The following is a 24,300-nucleotide window of genomic DNA, read 5'->3' on the forward strand; positions in this document are numbered from 1 at the left end:
ATGTGGATAGTGGCACAATTCCTGAGGAAACATGACGCAGCATCACACCATCGAGCATCAAACCACAACTTGCGGAAGCCTGTAAGTGAGGCCATATACACACAGCCAGAGGCTTCGTAGACGCAATTCAAGAAACACTAAAGAACATCACCATTCTGGAGCTGCCACAGAGGGAGCTTGCAGACTTTCGCGAAGTGAAGAAGGAACAATGGAAACTGGCAAAGAAAGTGCCTGGAGTTCAGACGCTCCACCTGTGGAAGTACGCTCAGTCAACTTAAGGCAGTGCATCCTACGTGGCCTCCACCGCTGCTTCTGAATGGAAGGGACTGTGATCTGGCTAGTGCTTCGTGCTGGACAATATACTGTGCGCAAAACCGAAATCAACTGCCGCCGTTCATTTCTTGTTACGATTTTCTGAATTGCAATGTGCACATGAAGCGGCATCAAATTTTTAAATTGCCTCCTGATTAAAACTCCCCATGATTAAAAACCTTGCAGATAAATCGTCCCCTCAGGAGACGACGTTTTGTCTCCTAACAGTGCCTTGTAGAACCATTGAACACAGAGGTAAATAGACGCAGGTTCGAAAACGCCGACTCGAGAAACGCGTTAATATTAACTTTTATATATAGAAATTTTTCTAAGACCCGAGAAAGGATCTAATATCTTTAAGGAATCGATTATATATACCAGTAGACCGTACGACGAATAAATTAGAGAATACGAACAACGTTTGACCGCCACCAGCCAATTGTTATGACATCAGGCAAAATAGCGAATTTATTCCCATTTTCACGCATTAAGAGCGCCGCTAACAAGCGAATAGAAGTTCTATAAGCATTGAGAATGGTTCGGATATTGGGGTAAATAAAATTTAACCACGTTCAATGAGTGCTAAATCAAATTTCTGACAGCTACTATTTCTAAGAGGCAGTAATAAGCAATTCTATATGACAAAAACATGGACTCAGTTTTGTGTTTATTTTTGTATTTTAAAACAATATAATGCAACACTTTTCTAGTGCCTTAAAGTTATCATGTATTGAGGATTATTCAGGCAAATTTTCACAAAATTCGATGATGGTGTTTTTTTTTAAACCCTAGTGAAAGTTGTCACTTTTTTGGCGTTTTTGAACTTCGGCCAATTTTGAGACTGTACTGAAAACTATCTGTCAAGTCTAGAACAACAGAACTTGCCTGAGGTGAGTAAAAACAGCTGAAAAATACTGAGAAAAATATTCAGTGGGGAGATCTTTAGGCATCTTGCCCTAAGGCTGCCCTGAAAAGTGCCTTTTTTTGCGCCGCATAGCTCCGGAAGCGAAGTTTGCAATTTTTTTACTCGTAAGATTGAAAGAGAAAGAAAACATTTTTTATTTTCTAAGATTGTACCAGTTGTAAAGAAGTTCTGAAAAAATGCTTATGCGCGGGAAAAATTTTTTGTGCATGGAATGAGGCTTCAAACTTGCAACATTGCGAAGTGCCAAAAACGACATTCTCCACCTCTTGTGACATGCGATTTTTTTCCGAGAAAACTACGAAGCTTCTTGCAAAACTAAGGTTCATTCCTTTGTGTGGACACATTTGCCCATCATATATAAAAATTTCATTGAAAACAAAAAATGGTCATGGGACCTCGATTACCGTTCTTATCTAAACACGCCCAACTGTAAAGTAGAGATTAACCAATTCTGCCTATATGGGCAATAACTCATTAGGCTATCATGTCATGCCCTGTATTTTTTTTAATGACGGTAGCATTTTCTATTACAAGCTCTGCTTTGTCTAGGGCAATTATGTGTTAATTACTTGTACACCAAGTGCTCTAGCATGAAAAAGGGGAACGCAAACTACACGTGATTTTTGACCGCACAGGAATGCCGCATTATGTTGGAAATGAAAAGAAGGCAAGCCATCTGTCGTAAATAATATATGGGGAAAAAACACACACACGCAGCGCTCTCACATACACTCCGAAAAAAAAAAAATCCCGAAATGCAAAAAAAAAAATTCCACCTCTATATATATTGTGGAATCCATTTTATTAGCGACATGTAGGTTTTTAAATTCCCCCGGAACAATGAAATCACAGCTAGGTGCAGGGCATTCTAAGAAAAAGATGTGCGATCACTTTACATACAATTGTGCACAATTCGCCATAAAGCACTAATCACGGGTGCAGTTACCCTGTGATTAGCGTGGCATTTTCTATTGTTCCGAGAAAAGTTTCCGATCAAGTATTAAAGCTAAATATTTGGCTTGCTTTATGTCCCGTCGCGTGCTTGATTTATGTCGTTCGCCAGCCTCCCTGTCATTTTAAAACAAAACGAACAGAACAAAATTAAAAAGGTTAGACGCAATCAATACACAAGAAATTCTAGCTATTTCAGTTTTGCTTTCAATAACTGTCATATCTATGCTGCTCAAAAAAACAATTGGGTATGTTCACTCTAAGACAACGGGATTGAAACGGTTCAACGAAGTATGCGGATACTCAGCCAGAGATATAAACGCATTAACTTCTTTAATTGTGGCTGAAATGGAGCATGCAATACTTGAATCACGTCTTGCATGAAAAAGGCTTGTAAACACTATACGTGTTTCCACAAATTCAACTGCACCACGTGATTTTAGCTTTGCACAAATTTCTAAGATGTTGTTGAGCGGCGTGGTAGAGCACTCGCAGGAAGCATTACCAAGAACTGCTCCAACTTTTCCTGTTTTTTGAAGGAATTACAAGCATATGTATTACCAAGTGCCTGCACTGTTTAGCACGAATTTACCGTCTTCTATGTCTTAAGAAAATGCCCAATTATAAAGTTGCTAGTGACGCTGGCTTTCTTAAACGCTCTGTATTTTATTTTATTTTCAGCGCTGTTCACATGCGGCGCAGCTGAAACCATCGGAGGGGTAACTACTGTCATCCTGAATGGCCGCCACCATGTCGGTGGCACCTCTTCTGGTGGTTTGTCAGGGGAGGAGGGTGAGACTGGCCCTGGTCCCATCGCCGGCGGCTCTAATTCTAACAGCTTGCCAGGAGAAAATGGTGAAACTCATGGTCCCATCGGCGGCGGTTCTAGTTCTGCGCACTTGCCAGGACTAAGCGGTGAAAGACCTAGCTCTTTGGGTGGTGGCTCTGATCCTAACCGCTTGTCAGGAGCAAGCGGAGAAAGAAGTCGACGCTGATTGTAAGCGCTTGCAAGGAGCCTAAAGAAACTGGTCCTAGATGCGTTCTCTCGGCGGTAATTTCTTGCATAAGGATGTTTCATATCCCTAAGCCATTTCGGTCCCTTCTCAAGATGTAATGAAATAAAATTTTTTAAGGTGCATCGGTTCTCTTATCTTATTTTTTGTATGTAGCGGTCTAGAGCTGGACTAGTTAGTGAATAGTACACAGGGCAGAAAACAGCTCGTAGTGATCTGCACGTGCGTAGTCGCTTTCTTGTCCCGTCTATAGCGCATATCTCGGCAATTATTTTATGTTCTCAATTCTTAATTCATGCAACTTATTTTAGTTTTAAAATCAACTAAACGAAGAATTTCCAGGCCTCACGTTGAAATAGCTCTGGCTGGGCCTCCCACACACCCTTGCCAAGAGAAAGTTTCTGCACTCTTGCTCAGCACTTTCCTTATGGAGTGCGACGCAAGGTTTTATAGCATCCCGGTCCACGTTGTCTAGTGTTGTGCACGGCGCTGCACCGGAACGCGAGTGAAGAGCTGCTGATAATTTTTTTTTAGGTTTACTGAGCTCGAGCGCGTTATCATTGCCGCATGCAGTGCGAACGTGGTCGTTCAGAAATAATTGAAAGTGGCAGGTGACGTCGCGAAATTGATGGTCCATTAACCGAGTCGTCGCTGCCGCTCACGTCCGGAAAACCCAGTGAGCTCAAGAAGCGGAACGCTAGACCGGTGAAGGTGGATCCTGCGTCTATAGCGGGATCGGAAGGCATACCTTCCTTGCTCGCATGCATAGTTGTACGTAATTGATTACTTGTAATCGATTACTTGCAATTAATTACATTTCGTGCAATTTTGTAATTAATTGATTTAGTTTTTCAAACCGTAACTTTTGGGGCAATTCAGTTACAGTCTTTCTTTAATTGATTGCCGGTAATCCATTACTTCTCTGGAAAAAAGGCTACCGGGGCGAAGCGTATGTGACGATGTCACTGCGTCAAATAGTTCGGCAACGCACGGAGGAGTGCATCGCTGGCAGGCACGTTGCGCTTTTCGCGGTCATTATTCCTGGTGTAGCTGGCGCCATCTATGGATGCTTCTTGCGATACGTCATGCCCAGCTAATGCGTTCCAATAAAACAAATTGCTCTTTCCTTGAAGTGTTAGAAACAGCGTCAAGACTGCGTGGACAATGAGAAGGACCACTTACAAGACGGGCACTGACTACCAAATGATTTGTTTAGCTTCAAAGGGACATATTTTAGAGATACAGCCATCGCCACTTGTGCAAAACATGTATCACGTGATCAAGTGATAAACCTTATTTCTCCGCACAGTTGTTGCTTTTAACAGAACACGCCACTGGTCTGAACAAGAAAGAACAAGAAAATCAAAATCAAACTGGCTTTTAACCTGGAATAAACAACAAACAACCTGCGTTTATCAAAGAAGAAATATATGCATCTTAGCCAGGCTTCGTCCAAAGAGAAAAAAGGAAACGACGAAAGCAAGGAACCAGTGTGGGAAACCAGTCGTAGGAAAGCAGTGCCAAAAACAAAACAAAGGAAATCCCACTCGAAGGGTATTCAAGACATATGAAAATCGCTGGGAAGACGACACCAATCACCTTCCCCAAAAAAGAAACAACCTACACGTGTACTTCCAGAAATCGCAGCTCTTTATCAAGGAGTAGTCCCTAATAGCAGTAGTTCCTATCTAGCCCCTAAAGTAGTTGCTAATTTTTGTTAGGCAAAGTGCAGGAAGAGTTTGATCGCCGTAGCCATCTTCATATTATTATGGCCGCGTCTTTATGTGAACACATAAATGCTTTCTTTGAGTGCGGCCGTGGACCCTAAAAGGGGAGTGGTTATGCGAACAAAAACCACTAATATGGTTAAAATCATGCTAAACACGAGAAATGCAGCGAAAAGCGGTCCGCGTGGCAATATTCCCCCTGCTCTTCGACTATGCGAGCACGTTGTTCATCCGGTAGCCGAGGTTTAGTAGGGACTCGCTCCGTCGACGGTCCCAGCATGGCCAAGGAGGATGCATGTTAATTTACGAAAATCTGTACATATATGTTTCACTAAAAAGGCGGTTCCTCATAATTTCACTCATAACATAAATAATAGCAGACTGCTTTCAGTGTTGGAATTTAAATATCTTGGTGTATATTTAACCAGTGCAATGTCTTGGCATCGTCACGTAGATTTCGTTACTGCCAAAGCCTGTCGTGTTTTGGGGTTTGTGCGCCGTAACGCTAAACTTTTCATTTTAAAGACTAAAGAACTGCTGTATAATACTATGTTAGAAGCATACTTGAGTATGCTTGCACAGTTTTGAATCCGAAATCCTTTCTTGACATTCAAAAGCTACAAAGAGTTAAGAATTTGGCCATTCGTTTTGCTTTTAATAACTATGGGCGATATTTTAGTGCAACGAGCGCGAAAAAGCTTTCGGTTGGGACACACTTCTAAAACGTAGGAAAGTTCTGCGTTTAAAATTATTTCATAATATATTTCATTCAAGAACTGGAATAGACAGAACCAAATATATAGTCAACCCTGATTATGTGTCTTTACGGAGAGATTATTCGCTTAAAGTTAAAGAATGCAGATGTTGTACTGACCTTTTCAAAATGTCTTTTTTCCCCAAAACGATTTCGGAATGGAACAAGCTGCCTGAGGAAGTAGTCTCCATATTATCAAATGGTTCATTTTCTTCCATCCTGTGACATTTTTTATGCATAATAATTCCGTGTTCTTTTTATCTCATTGTTATCTTTTTTTTTGTAACCACCTGCACGCCGTGGCATTTGTATACTTTTTCTTTTTCAACCCCCGTCTCCCTCCAGTGTAATGCCAGACAATGGCGCTGTGGGTATGATGATAAATGATAAATAAATAGTGGGGATACTTCCCTGCCCAGAAAACTACCCTGCGTTTATCTGGCAGTGATGGGAGTTTGACTGCGAAGCCACTACGCTTCGCCTCCTCACGGCGTACGTGATGATGATGCGTCCTCGGGATTAATTGCACATACCCACGACGAGCTATTTGCCAGGACGCATAGCGGGTACAAACCGACTCATGTACAAAGAGTGGAGTATTTGGATAATTTCGTTCCTTAGACTAAAATTTCTATTAAAAAAAAAACGGAAAACGTGTAGCGGGATCTTCCTTGTTTCTTTTGTTCTTTTTCTGCCTCTTATCCCTCCCACGAGGCCGCCCAAGCCCGGCTGCTGACTGCGGCTTATTCGATGGTGACGCCCAAGGAGATTCGCTTGCAAGATTGCTGATGCCAGTTTCACTTTTGGCGCCGCTTCCACTCCATAAGTTTTATATGACCTCTTTGGCGCCACACCGCCAGCAGTAAGTGAAAGCGTCTTGGAGGAATCCCATTGCTGGATACAGTCACTTACTGGGTGAAGTGAAATGCAGTGATAGGTCACCCATACCATTCAATCGCACCAACGGTCACCAATCAAAGTACAAGGAGCGAGGCAACGCACTGCAGCAAGCGGGCTACTTAAAGCATTTTTCAACTTGAACGAAGTGAGCAAAACAGACATGCGAACATTACACTGGCAGCCATATCTCCTGATGCACAGCTGCTATCCAGGAAATTCTTCGTAAAGGAAGAAACATTTGGGTTATCTGGAGACGTCTCCAGGCAACCCAAATTTGCCAGCTTGCAACAGCTGGCTCGTTACAGGGATAGGTTTCGCTACATCTACGGGATACTATGGATTCGTGCTACGGGAGACAATTTCGCCACTGAAAACATTCCGAACCTTGTGAAGTCTGATACCATCACAACTCAGCGGCTGTGCGAAAGCACCGGCACGAGCACACCTTGTGGGGACGCCGGACGTTTCATATGTGCTCATCCGGTTTGCGGCGTACTGGCGTACCCTGGCTGTCAGGAATTTGAGGGAAGGTCTATAAAAGAACTAAAGGCGGGCAGACGACGTCAGTAGAGTATTGTTTAGAATTATTGTAGCAGAAGGCTCTTTTGAATTGATGCTCAGTTAGCCTACAGCGCAACAAGTCTGCAGCTAAATGAGCTCACGAAGTTGAAGTCTTATTTAACTAGGGTTCGAGTGCAGTAGGTAACAGCCTTGTCCTGCCACGGTAAACGAGATGGGATTCTAAGCTGAGAGACAAAAAGCGGTACGCGTGGCACACAAAGCGGCACAAAAGAAAACTACGCATGGGCATATTGGAGCATTTCTAGAGCTCTAGTAACAACTAGTCGCATTAATCTTTGGGCTTTTGCAGAAATCCAGCTCAGAGAGTGTGGTGGAACACTTTGGGTGCGCAGAAGGCATTCGTCAAACATTTGATTCATCTTTACTTTAGCACTGATTACTACTGCTTGTCCTGGTCCTTAAGGGTAACAGAGTGGATTCCAAGGGAAGGCAAACGTAGCAGGGGGCGGCACAAACTCAGGTGGGTGGATGAGATTATGAAGTTTGCGGGGATACAGTTGATGCAGCTGGCAAAGGACAGGGTTAATTGGAGAGACATTGGAGATGCCTTTGCCCTGCAGTGGCCATAGTGAGGCTGATGATGATGATGATGACTATTGCTGCGTATATTAGGGGCATGCTCCGTCTTGCGAGCAATGAACCCCTTCGAGCCTGCCAAGAAGTGCTCAACCAGAAAACATGAGGAGGCAGTGACTTCCGCAAACATTATTTTTTAAATATATATTGTTTTTTTTAGCATTGCTGACATGCGGTTCGACTGAGACCACCTGAGCGAGGACTTCGATCGACTGTCTTTTTTGGCCTTACCCGCGGTACTTTTGTGGAACGGGGAGCCCTCCTTCTTTCGGACTCAACTATTTTATGTATTACTTGACCCGGATGACCCCAGCACCGTCGGTAGTTTCTCTAATTACACCTTGCGAGGTATCGAGGGCACATCCACTAGTCCCACAGCTGGCTACCTATCCGGGATTCATTGGGAGGAGCCGAGGGCGGCTTCTCCAGAGGTATGACATGTTTACGCAAGAAGCGTACTGGCGCTAAAAGACGGAGACGACACACACATGACAGGACTGGCGCCAACTTCAAACTAAGTTTATTCACGGCAAAACCTCCTTAATAACCACACGAGCAGGCAAAAGGATAAAAGCAAAACAGAAAAAGCACCAGATACAAGGGGTGATTTATAATAAAGCCACACGTGCCAAAGGGACCAAAGCATTGATTATAACGCTGACAGAGACCCACTAAGAAAACTAGTCTCTTCATCTGACAGCGACACAGATCGCTTGCTTATGCAGATATGCCCCCTCTGCTCGATGTAATATGTTTCTGTTATTTCACGCTCTAATCTGTCTTTAGACCTTGCAATGAATCTAGTGTTTTCAAAACCGGGACGGCATTTGCAGCTTTTGCAGTGAGTAGCCATCTCACTCTTTCATTGAAATACTGACCTGTCTGGCCGATATACTCCTTACCGCAGCTTACAGGCACAGCGTACACAACATCAGCCATGCATTCAGTGGCGCAGACTTGGTGTTTCTTTTTTCACTCCCTAACCATTCTTACTTAGTTCAAGGTGCAAACGCGCGACAGCTTGCAGGGAGCAGAAAAACACCACATTGATACCTGCTGGCCACTTTCTTCAGGTTGTGCGAAAGCCGATGAATATAGGGAATCATCACCGTAGGTTGTTGTTCTTTATCCTTGTTTTTTTTACTCTGTTCATCATTTAACGTTCGCTTGCGCTTCTTGACCAGGTCCTCACTAATACTAGTGATGAGGTGTTTTGGGTACCCGGCTTGGTGAATTCGTTCAGTTTGCGCATCAAAGTTGTGTGCCATCTCATGCTCAGAAGATTTTTCCAATGCTGCATTCAGGCATGTCGCAACGATTCCCCGCTTGATTAGCTTGGAATGTGCACTACTAACCATTACCATTACGTATTTTTGGGTCAATACTTTTCGGCGTAATTATTTTCATCACATACGCGCGCGTGCCTTGCTGTCTTAAAAGCAATGTAAAAGGCTGCTTTCTTCTTAGATGTCTTGTATAGAGTGATGCACTACAAATAAATAACAATACTACCCTCATTATTTCCTCTGCCGCGTATCTTCTTTCATCGACCTGTAGAAGACGGCACCGCTACTTCACTCGCATCTTCAGTCACTAGTTCCCTCACGTCGTGAACGCGGCCGAATCAAAAGAGGGCTCTTTCTAGCTGGAAGGAAACTTTTCAGGACTTTGACAAGCCGAAACCCGGCTGCGTCTGCAAACAGGGTGTTTTCTCGAACACTTTAGGCGGCCAGGAGTATCGTCTGCATAGGTGCGCGGCTTACTTTCGTTCGCTTATCATGCCGTTTGGGAACCGCCGATCATGTACAGCTTTCTATACTGTCCAGTTTCAACGGTAGCGCACGTTACAGCATATCCGACTCCACGAGGAGCTTGTGTGATTCGGAAAAACACTAAAGGAAAAAGCACCTGTTACGCTTATGTCCGGCGTCACAACACAAGTTCAATGTGTCGTTTTCAAAGCACAGCTACAAAATGACTTTGCATACTTTGTCGCAGTCTTCTTCACAGTACTGCCAACTGTTACGAATGCGCGCGTCTTGGGTAGACTGCGAAACGCGAAAAATATCTCGGAAAGTTGATTATACGTGTGTTTATGAGGGTCGCTCTCCCGTCCGGTACCCCCAGCAGGAATTCAGGCTCATGGGCAGGTATCGTGGTCTTTGAAATCTACCTAGCGTTGAAATGAAGTTTCATAGTTTCAGAATCTGTTCTAGTGTATACTCGGCTTTTCTTCATGAAGGGACATCATAGCCCTACTGAAAATATTGAGCATGGCTTTTGCGTGGCTTTCCGTGCGCGTTTATGGCCACGCACAGTCTGAGGACTGAACGTGAGTAGAAAAACACGTGAGAGCCTTGCAAAATGTGCAAGAGCTGAGCGTGACTCCGCAGATTGCGAGACAGCCGAGCACGACTCGAAAAGCCCCAGACAGCTCCAAATGGAGTTACCACCATCATATCGACGATGCCTTGCATGGCTGCAAGGCTCCTACATCACTGCTCACCACAATATATTACCCTCCTGTCTTAAGACCTCCTCATCTGTCTGCCGTTGCCTCATTCAGCATGCATGTTGTGGTACAGCAAGCTTTGTACAAATGGTGTTTCGTGGGATGTGTCTGAGGTGTATAGCATGCTTTAAGAAATACACACTTAAGGTCACCTTCGCCGGGTCTATTTATGCCACATCTCTCAGTATGGGTGCCACAGGGTGGTGAAACAACTTCTTCAGTTCCTCCGAGTCCAGCTGTTTGGCGCTTGGATACAGCTTCTCAATGCGTAGCCTCCCACGGTGCACCACGAAGCTAAGTTCCAGAAAAAAAATTTCGGCTGTTTCTCAGCCATGTCTATAACTGAACGAAATGTGCTTGGGTAGAAATGAAAATAACAAACGATTTATAATTACATATAGCTCGTAAAAACGAAGATGTGCCGAAGCGGTAGCGGCAGCGTTATCGCTGAGCGTGCGCTGCTGCTTGGCTCTGGAATATTCTGACTGTGCAAGACACCCTGACCAAACACCCACTGTGGGTATGCGCTGATCCAACCGAGGACAACCACAAAGACCTGCGACGGGCACACAAACGCCGTTCAGTGTCTGGCGCTTTTAGGGCAACTAAAACCCTTTGCAAGTGGTAGCGGTTGCATCTGGTCTATTGGAACTGCGCACCGGCTCGGTAATATCCGTAATGCCGAATGACGCCCCCCTAGGGCCACAGCCGTCGCCTGCGTCGGTTACCTGAACCAGCCATGGGACCACGCGCACGGTGACCACGGGACACGACCACGGCAGCCTGCCGCCTTCAGTGGGACCGGCAACTGAGACGTCAAGGACTGGCTGGCTTTTTACGAGCGGGCTTTGGCGATGGAAAGCGGCGATATGTTCTGTCAAAGGTCATATCGTCATCATTATCACCATCAGATCATAAGGCATTGGTTATAGAGGGTGGCTAGTTTTGCTACCACAATCTCCCCTCCGTAGTCCAAATGATTTGCTGTTACGTGATGCTCACCAGCTACTTTCTCTACCGAATATGATATACGTGTCTCTTGGAATAAAAACATGGTCCCTCCCGCAAACAACTAGCGTAGGTTGCTTCGCTTTGCGCCTGCTCGCCGTCTTCAAAATAGCGCGACGTGGTGTCAAAAGCGGCGCCTGTGTAGCAGGGATATCGTGCCGCCGTTTGAGAGGGAGTTCGTTCCTTTTTGCTAAGTGGACGGAAGATACCAGGGCTTGGCGCGGACTCGAAAAGTTGTCACGGTATGTTCGCCATTCAAGCACCGCCTTCGAAGGTCACCGCTATGCTTCGGGCTTCATTGAGCGCAGCGACGAAGTGCACATGGGGACTTTGTTGTATATCAAGGCAATAGCAGCAAGAAATATCTTCAGCACGCTTTATTTGCTAGTAGACACAAAGGAGTACGAAGTGTGAAACAACGTTTCGAACAGCCCTTCGTGGCCGCCCAGAGCCTAGTCTACGCATGCAACACTTGCTATTTGGCGAGTTTGTTCATTTCCATGCTTGCAGGACACAGTGCAAAATACAATGGAACACAAGAACAAAGACGACGACGCGACAGTGCGCTGAATTACTTTTCTTTCGAAAAGAAGCGAACCCGTACTTAATAGGTGTATATCAGGCCTCATGGTTAACGTAAAAAGACTGAACGAAAAAAAAAGCACTGCAAAAAAAACCCGTGAGTGAAGTGAAAGAGAAATCATGACCACAAGCCAACCAAAATCTTAACAAGGTAGAGCTCCGATAAGGAATAACGCGGTAGCTCAGATGATATCTCTACACCTACTACCACTCCCGCACACACCCAGAACTTACAAAACTTTTTCCTCAAACGACCAACAATGCATCAGTGCCAGGAGATCAGACACCTAAAGCGAAGCAACGGATCATGTTTTAAGGCTGGACAATGAAAGAACCAATTTTTTGTAGCGAGAAGATAAAACAAAAAATATGGCAAGAAATTAAAAATACTGAGAACCGCCTTTAAATTATGGGTAACATTTTGAAGACTAAAAATGAAAAATCCCAACAAAGAACATGGCGAGAAAAGGTACAAAAAGCGAGGGTCGAGTAAAATGTCTGTACAAGCATGTCTGGCAGACATGATGGTAAATGGATGAAACGCCAGCGAAAAACATAGAAAAAAAACGGACAAAACAACCATGATCGACTAAAAAGCACAAGAACACCAAGATTTTGTTAAAAACAAGCGTGTTCAGCAATGCGACCAAAAACTAGAATTTCTTGAAAAATGCTTTTTTTTTTCCTTATACAACCAAATTGTGGGTATGCTCATGCACTGATCATTCAACCTTTCTAGGCTGCCAGCTTCCATAATCTCGCATTTTAGCTTATCAATGTGCCATCCCATCAATGCAGTTTTTCTGAAGTCTAGTAAGCAGCCGGAGTCCAGATCTCTACAATCATGAGAGTGAACGCCGAAATGGCGCAACTTCTGAACACTGACATTGTAGTTGTGTTCATTAGGTCTGTCATTTAATTAAACAGCGACCGGTCTGACCAATGTACTTCTTGCCATTTGACAAAGAAATGGAATAAATAACTGACTGAGAGCACTGAACAAAGCGCTGCTCGCGACTAGTGGTGCAAATACTCCTCTTTTTTTTTACCCAATTTTTTTACATAATTCCAGAGAGAAAGTAACCGCTTTGGAGCACTGAAAACGACCTCAACACCTAATTTTCTTTAAATTCTTTACAGTTTGTGGAAAAGTTTATGCTTGTAAGGCAGAACAACGAAGTTATGTCATTTCTTCTCTTTCAGTTGCAAGTCATTTAGACTTCATCATAGCTTAATAAGCACCGAGGCCGGAACCTTAGGCGGGTAGCCTGCCTTTTCCAATCTGGCTGTCTGCCCTAAGAAACTCTGTTCAGTGCTATGAATTTGGTAGGAGTCATTTTTAGGCTTCTTGACACGATTGAAGACAGGAGATAATCGCTCTGGGGTACTGAAAACAACCTCAACAGCTACTTTTCTTACAATTGGAAGTTTGTGGGGAATTTGACAGCAACCTTAAAAAAGATGGGAGTGTTTGCTCCACTCGCCACCCGCTGCCTTTTGTTCAGTGCTCTGTCACTTATTAATTTCATTCCAATCAAAAGCATAAGAGGCCATCGAGTTTTCATTTGACTTGCGCATTAATGTTTCTGTTTATGAGGCAAAAAAGGGAGGGAAGAGAATATGCGAAAAACTAAACCCGCAGAAAATTTGAAATGCTTTTATGGATAGTAAAAAAAACTTGGCACTCAACCGTTCTTGACGCCAAAGACGCATAAACGATGTTGCCCTCTACGTGCTATTGCGTCAGAACCTGGTACGTGGCAAAAATGTGCAGGGATTTTTCTGCAGCAACATCTTAAAAAACTGCGCCTCCAAGATCTTTTCCTAGTAAAAAATGCAGGCAATGTTGTTCAGTTTATAGAGTGTAAAAAAACACGTTTAGGTTGTTCAGCGGATGCTAAGAATTCCTACTATTCCATTCCCTATGTCGACCTCCCCCGTTGTATCGATGAGAGCATAGATAATTCGAATACAGTCACCTTTCAAAACGAATGAGCCACTCCTGCTGAGGGCTTCATGGATCTCCTATCAGCTTACACGCAAACATCTTTTGCGACGTGAAATGACAGTCTTTACTGCAGAAGCAACGCATTTGGATTAGATCTGTTATAGCCCCGGTATTAAGCAACCTAGTTTCATTTAGCTCAACATGACAGTGTTATCAGTAGCCACCTGGAAGGAAATAATGGCATTAAAGTCTTCTGGTTTGTTGATGACTTTTTGGTGCTATTTGACTGTACACAAGAGATGATCATTTTGAACAACGCAGTAGTCCTAACTTGGTTTCCTCGGTGCTTAACACTGTTAAAGGTGCTTGAAGAGGATTCTGAACTTGTCTTTTTGCCGCGGGAGCTCAATCTACAAGTTCCTAGCATTCTTAGAAACTGCGACTCATTGTCCTCTGTGGCCGATTTCCCTAATTAAATCGAATTAACATCCGGCTCCCACCTTTTTTTTTAATTCTCCCGCGTACGGTGGGCGGAGTCGACCAAGGCGCGTGAAGTGCCTTTCAGCCAGCTCCGTGGAGGCTTTCTTTAGTTTTATTTTGTTTTTTAGGTTTCCATGAATAAATAGTTTCATTAGCAGATAATATAGCCGCAAAATAAGCCCGCATAAATAAAAATACGCGGGGACTATTTGCCACTACGGACTACTGCGTATCACTCCGCCGAAGGCAGAGCGGCAAGCCGCCATGGGACTGGGTGAAAGGTGCTCCACGCGTTGGTCGACTCCGCCCACCGTACGTGGGAGAATTCAAAACAAAGAGGCGGGAGCCGGACGTTAATTCGATTTAATTAGGAAAATCGGCCACACAGGGCAATAAATCGACGTTTCTAAGAAAGCTCGGAGCGTGTAGATCGAGTTCCCGCGGCAAAAAAACAAGTTCATATTCCTCCTCACTGCACCTTTAACTAATCACTTCCCAGAAATAGAGGGGTTTTACTATTCCTAGAACTCAACCTTGAATTTAAGGTATATCATTCTTGCTGGACACGCAAACACAAGGGAAACTGGCACAATCTTCGCTTTCACTCGGGCTATTCAAAACTTGTTAAAAGGAATATTGTTGAAGCGGTATTCGAAAATGCTCCGCCAGAATCCTGCATTCAGAGCACTGAAGGAAATTTCTCAGGGTAGACAGCCGGATTGGAAAAAGGAGGGCACCCTCGTAAGCTTCTGGCCTTGGTTGCGCAAGCTACGCCGAAGAAGTTTGAACGACCTGTAACTGGCTGGGAAAAATGCGCAAAATAAAAATGGTTCTTGTGCCTTACAGGCATCAAATTAACCACAAGCTGAGAATAATTGGAAGAAAAGTAGGTGTAGAGGCCGTTTTCTGTGCTCCAGAGCCGTTATGTCCTTTCTGCAATTGTGTCAAAAGTTGTATAAATAGAGGAGTTTTGCAACAAGCGCCAACATTAGCCTTTTGTTCAGTGCTGTTTGTCGGTTTTTATTCCTTTTCTTTGTCTTGTCGCTTAAGTTGGTCAGAGTGGTCGCTGTTGAAATGAGAGGCCGAAACAACACAACTACAATCTGGGTAAAGCGGAAAGTTGGGCAAGTTGGATAACGTTCATGATGTAAAAAATAGCGCACAGGGAACACACGTTTTTTTCCTCTGACTTGGTCTTTCCAGGAGGGACTGTTTGTGGTTGTTTTTGTTTTATGTTTTTAAAGTGACTACCTTATATTGCGCGCGTCAGCAATAAACCTCAGTTGCGAGTTAGCGCTTGTCTGCGTCGTTTACTTTCCGTCCCGTGTGTTCCCTGTGCGCTATTTTTTACATCATGTACAATCTGGGTATTCAAAAGTCGCGCCATCTCTGCATTCAATGCAGGGGTTGTAAAGATATCAATTCAGGGGATTTCCGCTAGGTGGCGCCGCCCTGGTTAGCTGGCTGCCTACCGTGCTCTGCTTTAACCTGCCCCTGGCCTGGTCCAGGGCCTCATCCGCCCCTGGATTTACACTCCATCGCTTCAGGAAGGCTCCCGAAGCACGTAGAAACCATCGGCATCACGGCCCGCTGCCGAACTGGCCCTCCATGCGTCTCCAAAACTGTGAAGCGGCGCGGCGCCTCGCTAACCCTAACGCGCCGCGCCTGCACCGCCGCAATGCAGCGTCTGACCAAGCCACTGCAGCCCAGACCCACCGATGCCTCCACCGCGGGGCCTGCTCCAACCACGTCGACAGCTGTGTCTCATACGGCTACGTTCAACGCGGCCCACGCAACCGAGCACATTCCTGCCACACTGAACGCCTTGAGCGACGCTGGGAGCTCCGGATCGACGGCCGCGGCGCAACCGGCAGCGTTCGTCGTCGGCGCAGCGTCCACACCTAGCCAACTCCACGCTCTAAGGGACGCCAAGAGCTTCGGGGCCATAGACGCGTTGCAGCCGGCTGCGTTCGTCGCCGCCGCTGGAGCCGCTGCACCTACTCCAGCCAAAGGTCCCACTGACACCAAGACCTCCAGCTCGGCACTCGCGTCGCACATTGAGACTCCGGCTGAGGACTCAGACATGGACCTTACGACGTCCCCGGCAGACGACACTCCATCCCAGGAAATCGGCTGGAGCACCATCGGTGCGAACCGTAAACCTGCCACCGCAGCCCGACCCCGCGCCGAGCTCATCACAGTTGCCATCCAGCTTCCCCCTGGAACCCTCACCCCCAAGCTACCTCTCTACGACGTACTCGCCGCAGTGGCCTCCGCTGCACAACTTTCCTCCAAGACCAGTGCCGACATCACCCTTCAGGCCAAGCCAGCCCAAAGCCTTGTGTTTCTAAAAACTCATTCTCCTCTTACCGCCCGCCTCCTACTTTCTGTCACGCATCTTCAGCTTCATGGTAAGCCTGTCACCATCAAAACTTACACCCCCATCCTCCCACCTCATGCCTCGGCGTCATCCATAACGTCGGGGGCCACTTCATTCCTGATGACCTCATGCATGATCTGGAATCTTTCAAAACAGATATTCTCGCTGCTCGCATGATGGGATCCACTCAGTCGGTGCTCATAACTTTCGCTGGTACCGTCATCTCCCACTTTGTATATTTCAAACGCTTTGCCTTCCGGTGCCGTCCTCATAAACCTAAGCCTCCCACCTGCACCTGTTGTCTCACTCTAGGACACCGCGCCCACCAATGCCCCCAGCACAGCGTTCCGGCCAAGTGCCGTCGCTGTGCTGCTCCTCTACCCGCTGACGCTTCCGCTCATGTGTGTGCCCAGCCCTGGTGCGTTCATTGCCAGGTAAACACCCACCCTCCCTCGACCCCACTTGCCCCTTACTCCTTGCTAAACAACGCGAGTGTGCCAAAGCTGCGTACCTCCGACGCCTAGCTTTGCGCCGGGCCACTCAACCCACCACCCCTTCCTCCTCCTCCTCCTCTAATCATGAACCTCCATCAGCTCCCATCACGTCACCACCAGGCTCCTATGCCGCCATAGTTAAAGGATCCTCGGTTCCAGCGTCCCTCTCTTCCCCTACACCACCCTCTCCATCCCTGACTGATGAGAGCCGCTCGTTCGACCTCCGGCTCGCTATGCTCGAACGCCAGCAGCGAGAGCAGCAGCGCATTTCCCACGACCTACAACAGCAGATCCATGCCTTGACCCAAACCCTCCAGACAACCACTTCCTTTCTTACCTCCCAGCTTACAAAGCTAAATGAGCACCATGCCACGTTCACCACTCCCTCCTCCACCGCCCAGGCCGCCCGAAATCTTCGCTACAATAAGACCCCCTCCACCAGTATCTCCTCACCTGCTCCTCCCTGCCCCATTTTCTCCTTCTCCAGGAGACTCGGATGGCCCGCACTGTACCAGGCTACCGCGCCTACCCTGCCACTACGTCCACACCTCTTGCGTCTATTTATGTACGCAGCGACGTGCTCGTGGAGCCACTTGACATCCCCTCCACCCTCCTTAAATATTTAGTTGGTGTGGTCTATTACCATCCTTCTTCCCGCGCCTCACTCACCCTTTTGTCTTTCTACAACCCCCCTGTCACCTCCTCTTTATTCTCTGCTCTGGGCAAGTTCCTTCACTCTCTTGCTTCTAACTCCCATCTCCTCTTTGGTGGTGACTTCAATGCCCCTCATACACTCTGGGGCTACCCTCAAACCCTCAAACCAGGCCGCCTCCTCCACTGTCTGGCCCAGGAACGCCACCTCACCCTTGCAATGCTTTTATGGATAGTAAAAAACTTGGCATTCAACCGTTCTTGACGCCAAGGACGCATTAACGATGTTGCCCTCAACGTCCTATTGCGTCAGAACCTGGTACGTGGCAAAAATGTGGAGGGATTTTTCTGCAGCAACATCTTCAAAAACTGCGCCTCCAAGATCTTTTCCAAGTAAAAAATGCAGGCAATGTTGTTCAGTTTATAGGGTAGAAAAAAACACGTTTAGGTTGTTCAGCGGATGCTAAGAATTCGTACTATTCCATTCCCCATGTCGACCTCCCCCGTTGTATCAATGAGAGCATAGATAATTCGAATACAGTCACCTTTCAAAACTAATGAGCCACTCCTGCTTAGGGCTTCATGGATCTCCTATCAGCTTACGCGCAAACATCTTTTTTGACGTGAAATGACAGTCTTTACTGCAGAAGCAACGTATTTGGATTAGATCTGTTATAGCTCCGGTATTAAGCAACCTAGTTTCATTTATCTCAACATGACAGTGTTATCAGTAGCCACCTGGAAGGAAATAATGGCATTAAAGTCTTCTGGTTTGTTGATGATTTTTGGTGCTATTTGAACGTACACAAGAGATGATCATTTTGGACAACGCAGTTGTCCTAACTTGGTTTTCTCGGTGCTTGACACTGTTAAAGGTGCCCTTAAGAGGATTCTGAACTTGTCTTTTTGCCGCGGGAACTCGATCTACACGTTCGTAGCATTTTTAAAAACTGCGACGTATTGCCCTCTGTGGCCGGTTTCCCTAATTAAATCGAATTAACGTCCGGCTCCCGCCTTTTTTTTTTAATTCTCCCGCGTACGGTGGGCGGAGTCGACCAACGCGTGAAGAGCCTTTCAGCCAGCTCCGTGGAGGCTTTGCTTTCTCTTTATTTTGTTTTTTAGGTTTCCATGAATAAATAGTTTCATTAGCAGATAATATAGCCTCAAAATAAGCCCGCATAAATAAATATACGCGCGGACTATTTGCTACTACGGACTACTACGTATCACTCCGCCGATGGAAAAGCGGCAAGCCGCCACGGGACTGGGTAAAAGGCGCTCCACGCGTTGGTCGACACCGCCCACCGTACGCGGGAGAATTAAAAAAAAAAAGGCGGGAGCCGGACGTTAATTCGATTTAATTAGGGAAATCGGCCACACAGGGCAATAAATCGAAGTTTCTAAGAAAGCTCGGAGCATGTAGATCGAGTTGCCGCAGCAAAAATAAACCTTCAGATTCCTCTTCACTGCACCTTTAACTAATCTCTTCCCAGAAAGAGGGGGGTTTTACTATTCCTAGAACTCAACCTTCAATTTGAGGTATATCATCCTTGCTGGACATGCAAACACAAGGGAAACTGGAACAATCTTCGCTTTGACTCGGGCTATTGAAAACTTGTTAAAAGGAATAATGTTGAAGCGGTATTCGAAAATGCTCCGCCAAAATCCTGCATTCAGAGCACTGAAGGAAGTTTCTCAGGGTAGACAGCCGGATTGAAAAAAGGAGGGCACCCTCCTAAGCTTCTGGACTTGGTTGCGCAAGCTACTCCGAAGAAGTCTGAACGACCTGTAACGGGTTGGGAAAAATGCGGAAAATAAAAATGGTTCTTGTGCCTTACAGGCATCAAATTAACCACAACCTCAAAATAATTTTAACAAAAGTAGGTGTAGAGGCCGTTTTCTGTGCTCCAGAGCGGTTATGTCGTTTCTGCAATTGTGTCAAAAGTTGTATAAAATAGAGGAGTTTTGCAACAAGCGCCAACATTAGCCTTTTGTTCAGTGCTGTTTGTCGGTTTTTATTCCTTTTCTTTGTCTTGTCGCTTAAGTTGGTCGAGTGGTCGCTGTTGAAATGAAAGGCCGAAACAACACAACTACAATCTGGGTATTCAAAGGAAACCTCGGACTCTTGGGCGCCTAAACATTTGCACCGGCGCCACACGGTATGGATTTAGCACGGGTGCTCATTGGTTCTATATGAAATGTTTTTTTTAATGCTAAGCAGAGAGCCTGGGGACTATCTAGAAAGATCGGCAGAATAAATAAAGTGGATAATTCACCCAGCGTGTTCAGTCTTTTCCATTTGTCTTTGAAGTTCAGTATAATCTATGACTGAGGGCTCCCCATTCTAATAAACATATATTGATCTATTTCCCTCCACTCTGTGCTCTGGACCAAGTGAAAGACGAAAGAAGGGCTGTAGTGGATGATGCTACTGTTGACGATGATGATAATGCAGCGATGTTGCAGTTGCACCAGAAATCATTGTCCGGTCCCCCTATTCCAGGAGCCCGAGGGGTGTTGAATCTGCCGTTGCTTCTGCGGTCTGCTCCTGCTTAAGCTTCTGTTCTAAATTGACAGTATTACCTCCCACCTCTGAATCGTCTGTTCTTCTATACTTTCTCTTTGAAAGGTGTCTTGGAAGCGTCAAGCTATTTGGTATTGGCACGACCCTATACCATAATGTGCACAATGCGTTTCACAGTCTTCTTGGTGTTTGCGCGATATCATTTTGGGCTTGAGTGTGTATTTCTTTGCATTATTCCAAGTGCCATCGGTTCTTCCTTGCCTAGTTCTTCACGCGGCAGAGCATATTCTCTTCTGTCTAGCCTATCGTATTGCAGGATTTCTGAGTACGGGATCAGCATGTTTGAGTACTTGTGCTCGTCCATGCGCCCGTCCACGTCTCTCCAAATTGTGTTGCTGTCGTTCTTTCATTGCTTTTGTATAGCTTGAGATCTGGGCTGACTTCTTCAGTAGGGTATCAGGCGCATGCTCCTGTTATGGGCGTTACTTGAAAGGTGTTCATCTTTCCGGGATCTTCAGATCGTTCGTGCGTTGTGTTTATACACGACATTTTGAATCTCTCAAACACTTCTACGACTATGCTACTGTTGGCTAGGCAACATTTTTGCGACGTGAGCCTATCAATAACTATTTCATTCAGGCTGTCGTGGATTTACAGCTTCAGTAGCCTTTCTGTAGAGGCGCTGATGGAAATACCGAGGGCTCTCTTACATGCTTTCCTTTTCAACGCGCTGATTTTCTCCTTGTCTGCTTTTTTTAATCGAAGGGATAGCGGGACGTAAACAATGCTACTGTTTTTGAATGTCTGTATTGGCTTCAGGGTGCAACGCGCTTAAATGCCGCTTCTCCTGTTGGTGGTTCTGCCTGTCATTCTTGTTTCTTGTTCTGTCATATCGGTTAGGTATTTTATATCCCCTTTGTTATTGTTCTTTGCGATAGTGAGCCCAAGGACTTGGGAGTTGCTGAATTCAGGTTTCGTTAATCTCTACCTTAATTCGGTTGTCGCTTCTTTATTTCCTGAATATTAAGAGTTCTGATTACAGTTCTTGGCTGAAAGCGGATGTCATGGATTAACAGGTTGATTCTAAAGCCAACCATGGTGCCAATAGTTCTCCGTTTTTTTTTTCATGTCACTGTATACTTTTACGGGTAGTTTTCTTTCAAAAGCTTCCCGAGCAGGGTGTGATCCAGACTGGTCTTAAGTTTGCCATGTTCTTTTTTTTTTCTGCTTGGGTATGAATTGCAGCATGCCGTCATCCAGGCCAAGGACATTTTTCCTTCGGCCGAGCAGCTATTGAAGAATTTTGTCAGCCTTTTAACTTGGGTTTCATCGAGTTTTGCCAGCATCGTGACAGTGACCCTATTTCCACCCGGACTAACATTATTTCTCATTTCTGGCGCAGTTATTACCTCCCTGATCGTTATATTTTGTCCATTTCCGGATTCTGTTTCCCTCCGTCTTCTGGCTGGGACATGTTTTTTCCAGCGATCTGAATGTATTTGTATTTTACCTCCTTTATTAGTTGCTTTTCGCCGCTCTTGTAGCCGTGTAGGGCTCAAGTCTTTTTAACCCTGTGTTCCGCATTCCATTTTTTGCGGTTGATTAATCGCCTCAGGGGGCCACATGGTTTTTTTGAAAACTTAATTAACCTTCAGTGAGCCGCGTAGTCGATGCCAGTTGCTTTGGCTAGCTCCCCATGAATATTTTTTGCTGTTTTTATAACTGAAAGGATGGCTCCTCTTCTGTCCGGGGGCCATTGCAAGGAAGACGACGGGCATACGCGGAAGCCGCATGGCCATCGCCTGGTGCACGCTCCAGGCTGGACTAACTGATCTCGGACTGCTGCTGCCCTGCTCCCGTTACGAAGCTTCTTCAAATAAGCGCCACCTTACACTCGCAAAGGCGCACAAGTCTTGCGCCTATTTGCCCTTTAAATATTAACCCAATTAGATGAGATCAGTGGCAAAGCGTGGTCTCGTAAGATTAACCCCGCAATTGGTTGAAGTCCTTTATTTGCATTTTTATGAGCGTTGCGATCGGGTGAAGCGCTGACGCGAAAAGAAAAGCCACTCCGCAGTCCCTCATTTGAGCGTCAAAAACAGAATTATAACTGCTCTCGCCTCAAAAGAAACAGGGGAATTCTCAACAATATTTCGTTAATTCATAAATTTAATGAACGGATGGCACTGTCGCTTCTGGCTAGCAACTCTCCGTATGCCAAACTGAACAGAAAATTTTGTCGGTGCAACATTTTCGAACTACACTCTAAACAGAAAGGAATAAAAATGTAATAAGCCATCTTCCAGCACACACCCGTTTATAAAAGAGTGTGCTCTACAGGACAGCTTACTCCCTTTTAACTCTTGAATAGGCTTACTCGTGTTTAGAGTGTAGAAAGTGGCACTACATGCGAGACGTTCTCGTAACAGGTTCTGAATGGATGTTAATACAGCTGTGTGCCGGTTTAGCGTGATTCGGAGCTGGCCAACTTTCGGTGAAATGAGAAGGCATGGTTGTACTTGGTCGTTTGCTCCACGTATTAACACGATAGCGTTAAGCCTCCCGTTTGGCAGAAAATCAGGTGTCGTCGTTGCATCGTCGGCGTTGTGAGCGAAAAAGAAGATTACCGACCTTATGGTTAGGTCATGTCATCTTGTGACGTCATCACAACCTGCCAGCATTGGCACGTGGTCACCTGCCCACCGGTATGTGAGAAAAGGTATCCGGAAAAAATGTCCCAGGTAGTCCCTAGCAACTACAGTGCCACTATAGGTAAATTTTGCATCCCCTTTATGTAAACATCCGGCTATAAGAAACTTGAAAGCCTCCGAATGGAAACATTGCGGCCTTACACTTTTAGCCGCGAAATCATTGTTCTTTGTCGTTACCTGACTAATTCTCTGCACCGTGCAGTGCTCGCCTTACGAGCCCAGTCTTACGGCGGTGGCGTACGACGGGTGCCCGGAGACTTCGCAGAAGGCCGTCCGGGTGGACTGGTTCCTGGCGGCGGGCTTGGCCGGGAGCTCGGCGGTGGGTTCCCTGGCGGCTACCCCGAGCGAGGCCCGGAGAGGATTCCAAACGGTTCCCCCTTTGGTTATCCCGGGCGAAGACCAGGAGGATTCCCCGGTCCGGATGTTCACCCGGGAGACTTTCCAGGGGGAACTAACCCAAGGCTGTGCGGAGTCAGTGGCATTCCCTGAGGACAAAATAGTATTTCAGAGACATTGTTTTCTACACTACATTTATCGCAACAAGAGGTTTGTGCTATGGCTTGCTTTAGGTCTAAGGCTGACGATTTTCAACATATAGGCAATCGAGCCAGATTTCAGTGCAACAGAATAAGAGAAGACTTCTCGCTTTCTCAGGGGCGCATAAGCTGGCCGCGACACCTTTAGGTTACCTTCCTCTTTTGAAATTTTAGTACACAATCTGCAGACAGTCTAGAAAGTGTCGGACTTTTTGTAAGAGACAGCCATCGTGGCCACCCAGGAAAGCGAGTGCAATAAGGCTTCTTTTGATCCCGTGAAAACACAGGGCAAGTTCTCCAGTGCCTCTGAAATCCCGACCTAGGTAAATACCTTTCTCAATCGCCAGCGCCTGAAAGCAAAATCTATGGCAACGATATACTGAGAAGGCATCAAAAACTGTGTTCTTTACAGCGGATACAGACAAGCATGCGTCTGGAGTTGCGAAAAAAAAAAAATAAACAATCGAGGGAGGACTTTGTGAGAAAGCGTGCACACGTAGGAAGCCATAAAAAATTGAAAGAGAATAAAAAGAAAAAGAAAGTGCGCTATGCTCGAGTACTTAGTAGTGTTGCTGCCTCTTGTTTGTCACGAAAAACCTCTTAATCTGCAGCTTGCCCTTCGTAGATTTTTTTACAATTTAAGTAGAAAACACGGTAAATTACAAGCAATGCATGGTGCAGAGGATTCGGTAAGGGTGTTAGGAGTTCAGAAAAAAAATTAGAGATTTGTGGAG

At 45.7% G+C, this 24,300-nt stretch overlaps 1 protein-coding gene across 1 annotated transcript; it reads left to right on the forward strand.

Annotated features, from left to right (window-relative positions):
• LOC149359597 (uncharacterized) lies at nt 1–24,061 on the forward strand. Its single transcript, XM_089567709.1, has 4 exons — nt 1–85; nt 2,870–3,043; nt 16,028–16,681; nt 23,233–24,061. The coding sequence occupies exons 1-4, from the start codon at nt 1–3 to the stop codon at nt 23,517–23,519; spliced, it is 1,200 nt and encodes a 399-aa protein (XP_089423835.1). The 3' UTR covers nt 23,520–24,061.
• Nucleotides 24,062–24,300: the final 239 nt, after the last annotated feature.

The sequence above is a fragment of the Amblyomma mixtum genome, chromosome 2 (genome assembly GCF_055824585.1).
Source record: "Amblyomma mixtum isolate Tamu chromosome 2, ASM5582458v1, whole genome shotgun sequence".
Classification (NCBI taxonomy): Eukaryota; Metazoa; Arthropoda; class Arachnida; order Ixodida; family Ixodidae; genus Amblyomma; species Amblyomma mixtum.

What these genes read in the sequence shown, in the direction of transcription:
- LOC149359597 (XM_089567709.1), top strand. Translation starts at nt 1, where the DNA reads ATGTGGATAGTGGCACAATTCCTGAGGAAACATGACGCAGCATCACAC. An exon ending in CAACTTGCGGAAGCCTGTAA is followed by an intron (nt 86 to 2,869) that starts GTGAGGCCATAT and finishes TTTTATTTTCAG; the next exon opens with CGCTGTTCACATGCGGCGCA. An exon ending in CACGCATCTTCAGCTTCATG is followed by an intron (nt 16,682 to 23,232) that starts GTAAGCCTGTCA and finishes TGCACCGTGCAG; the next exon opens with TGCTCGCCTTACGAGCCCAG.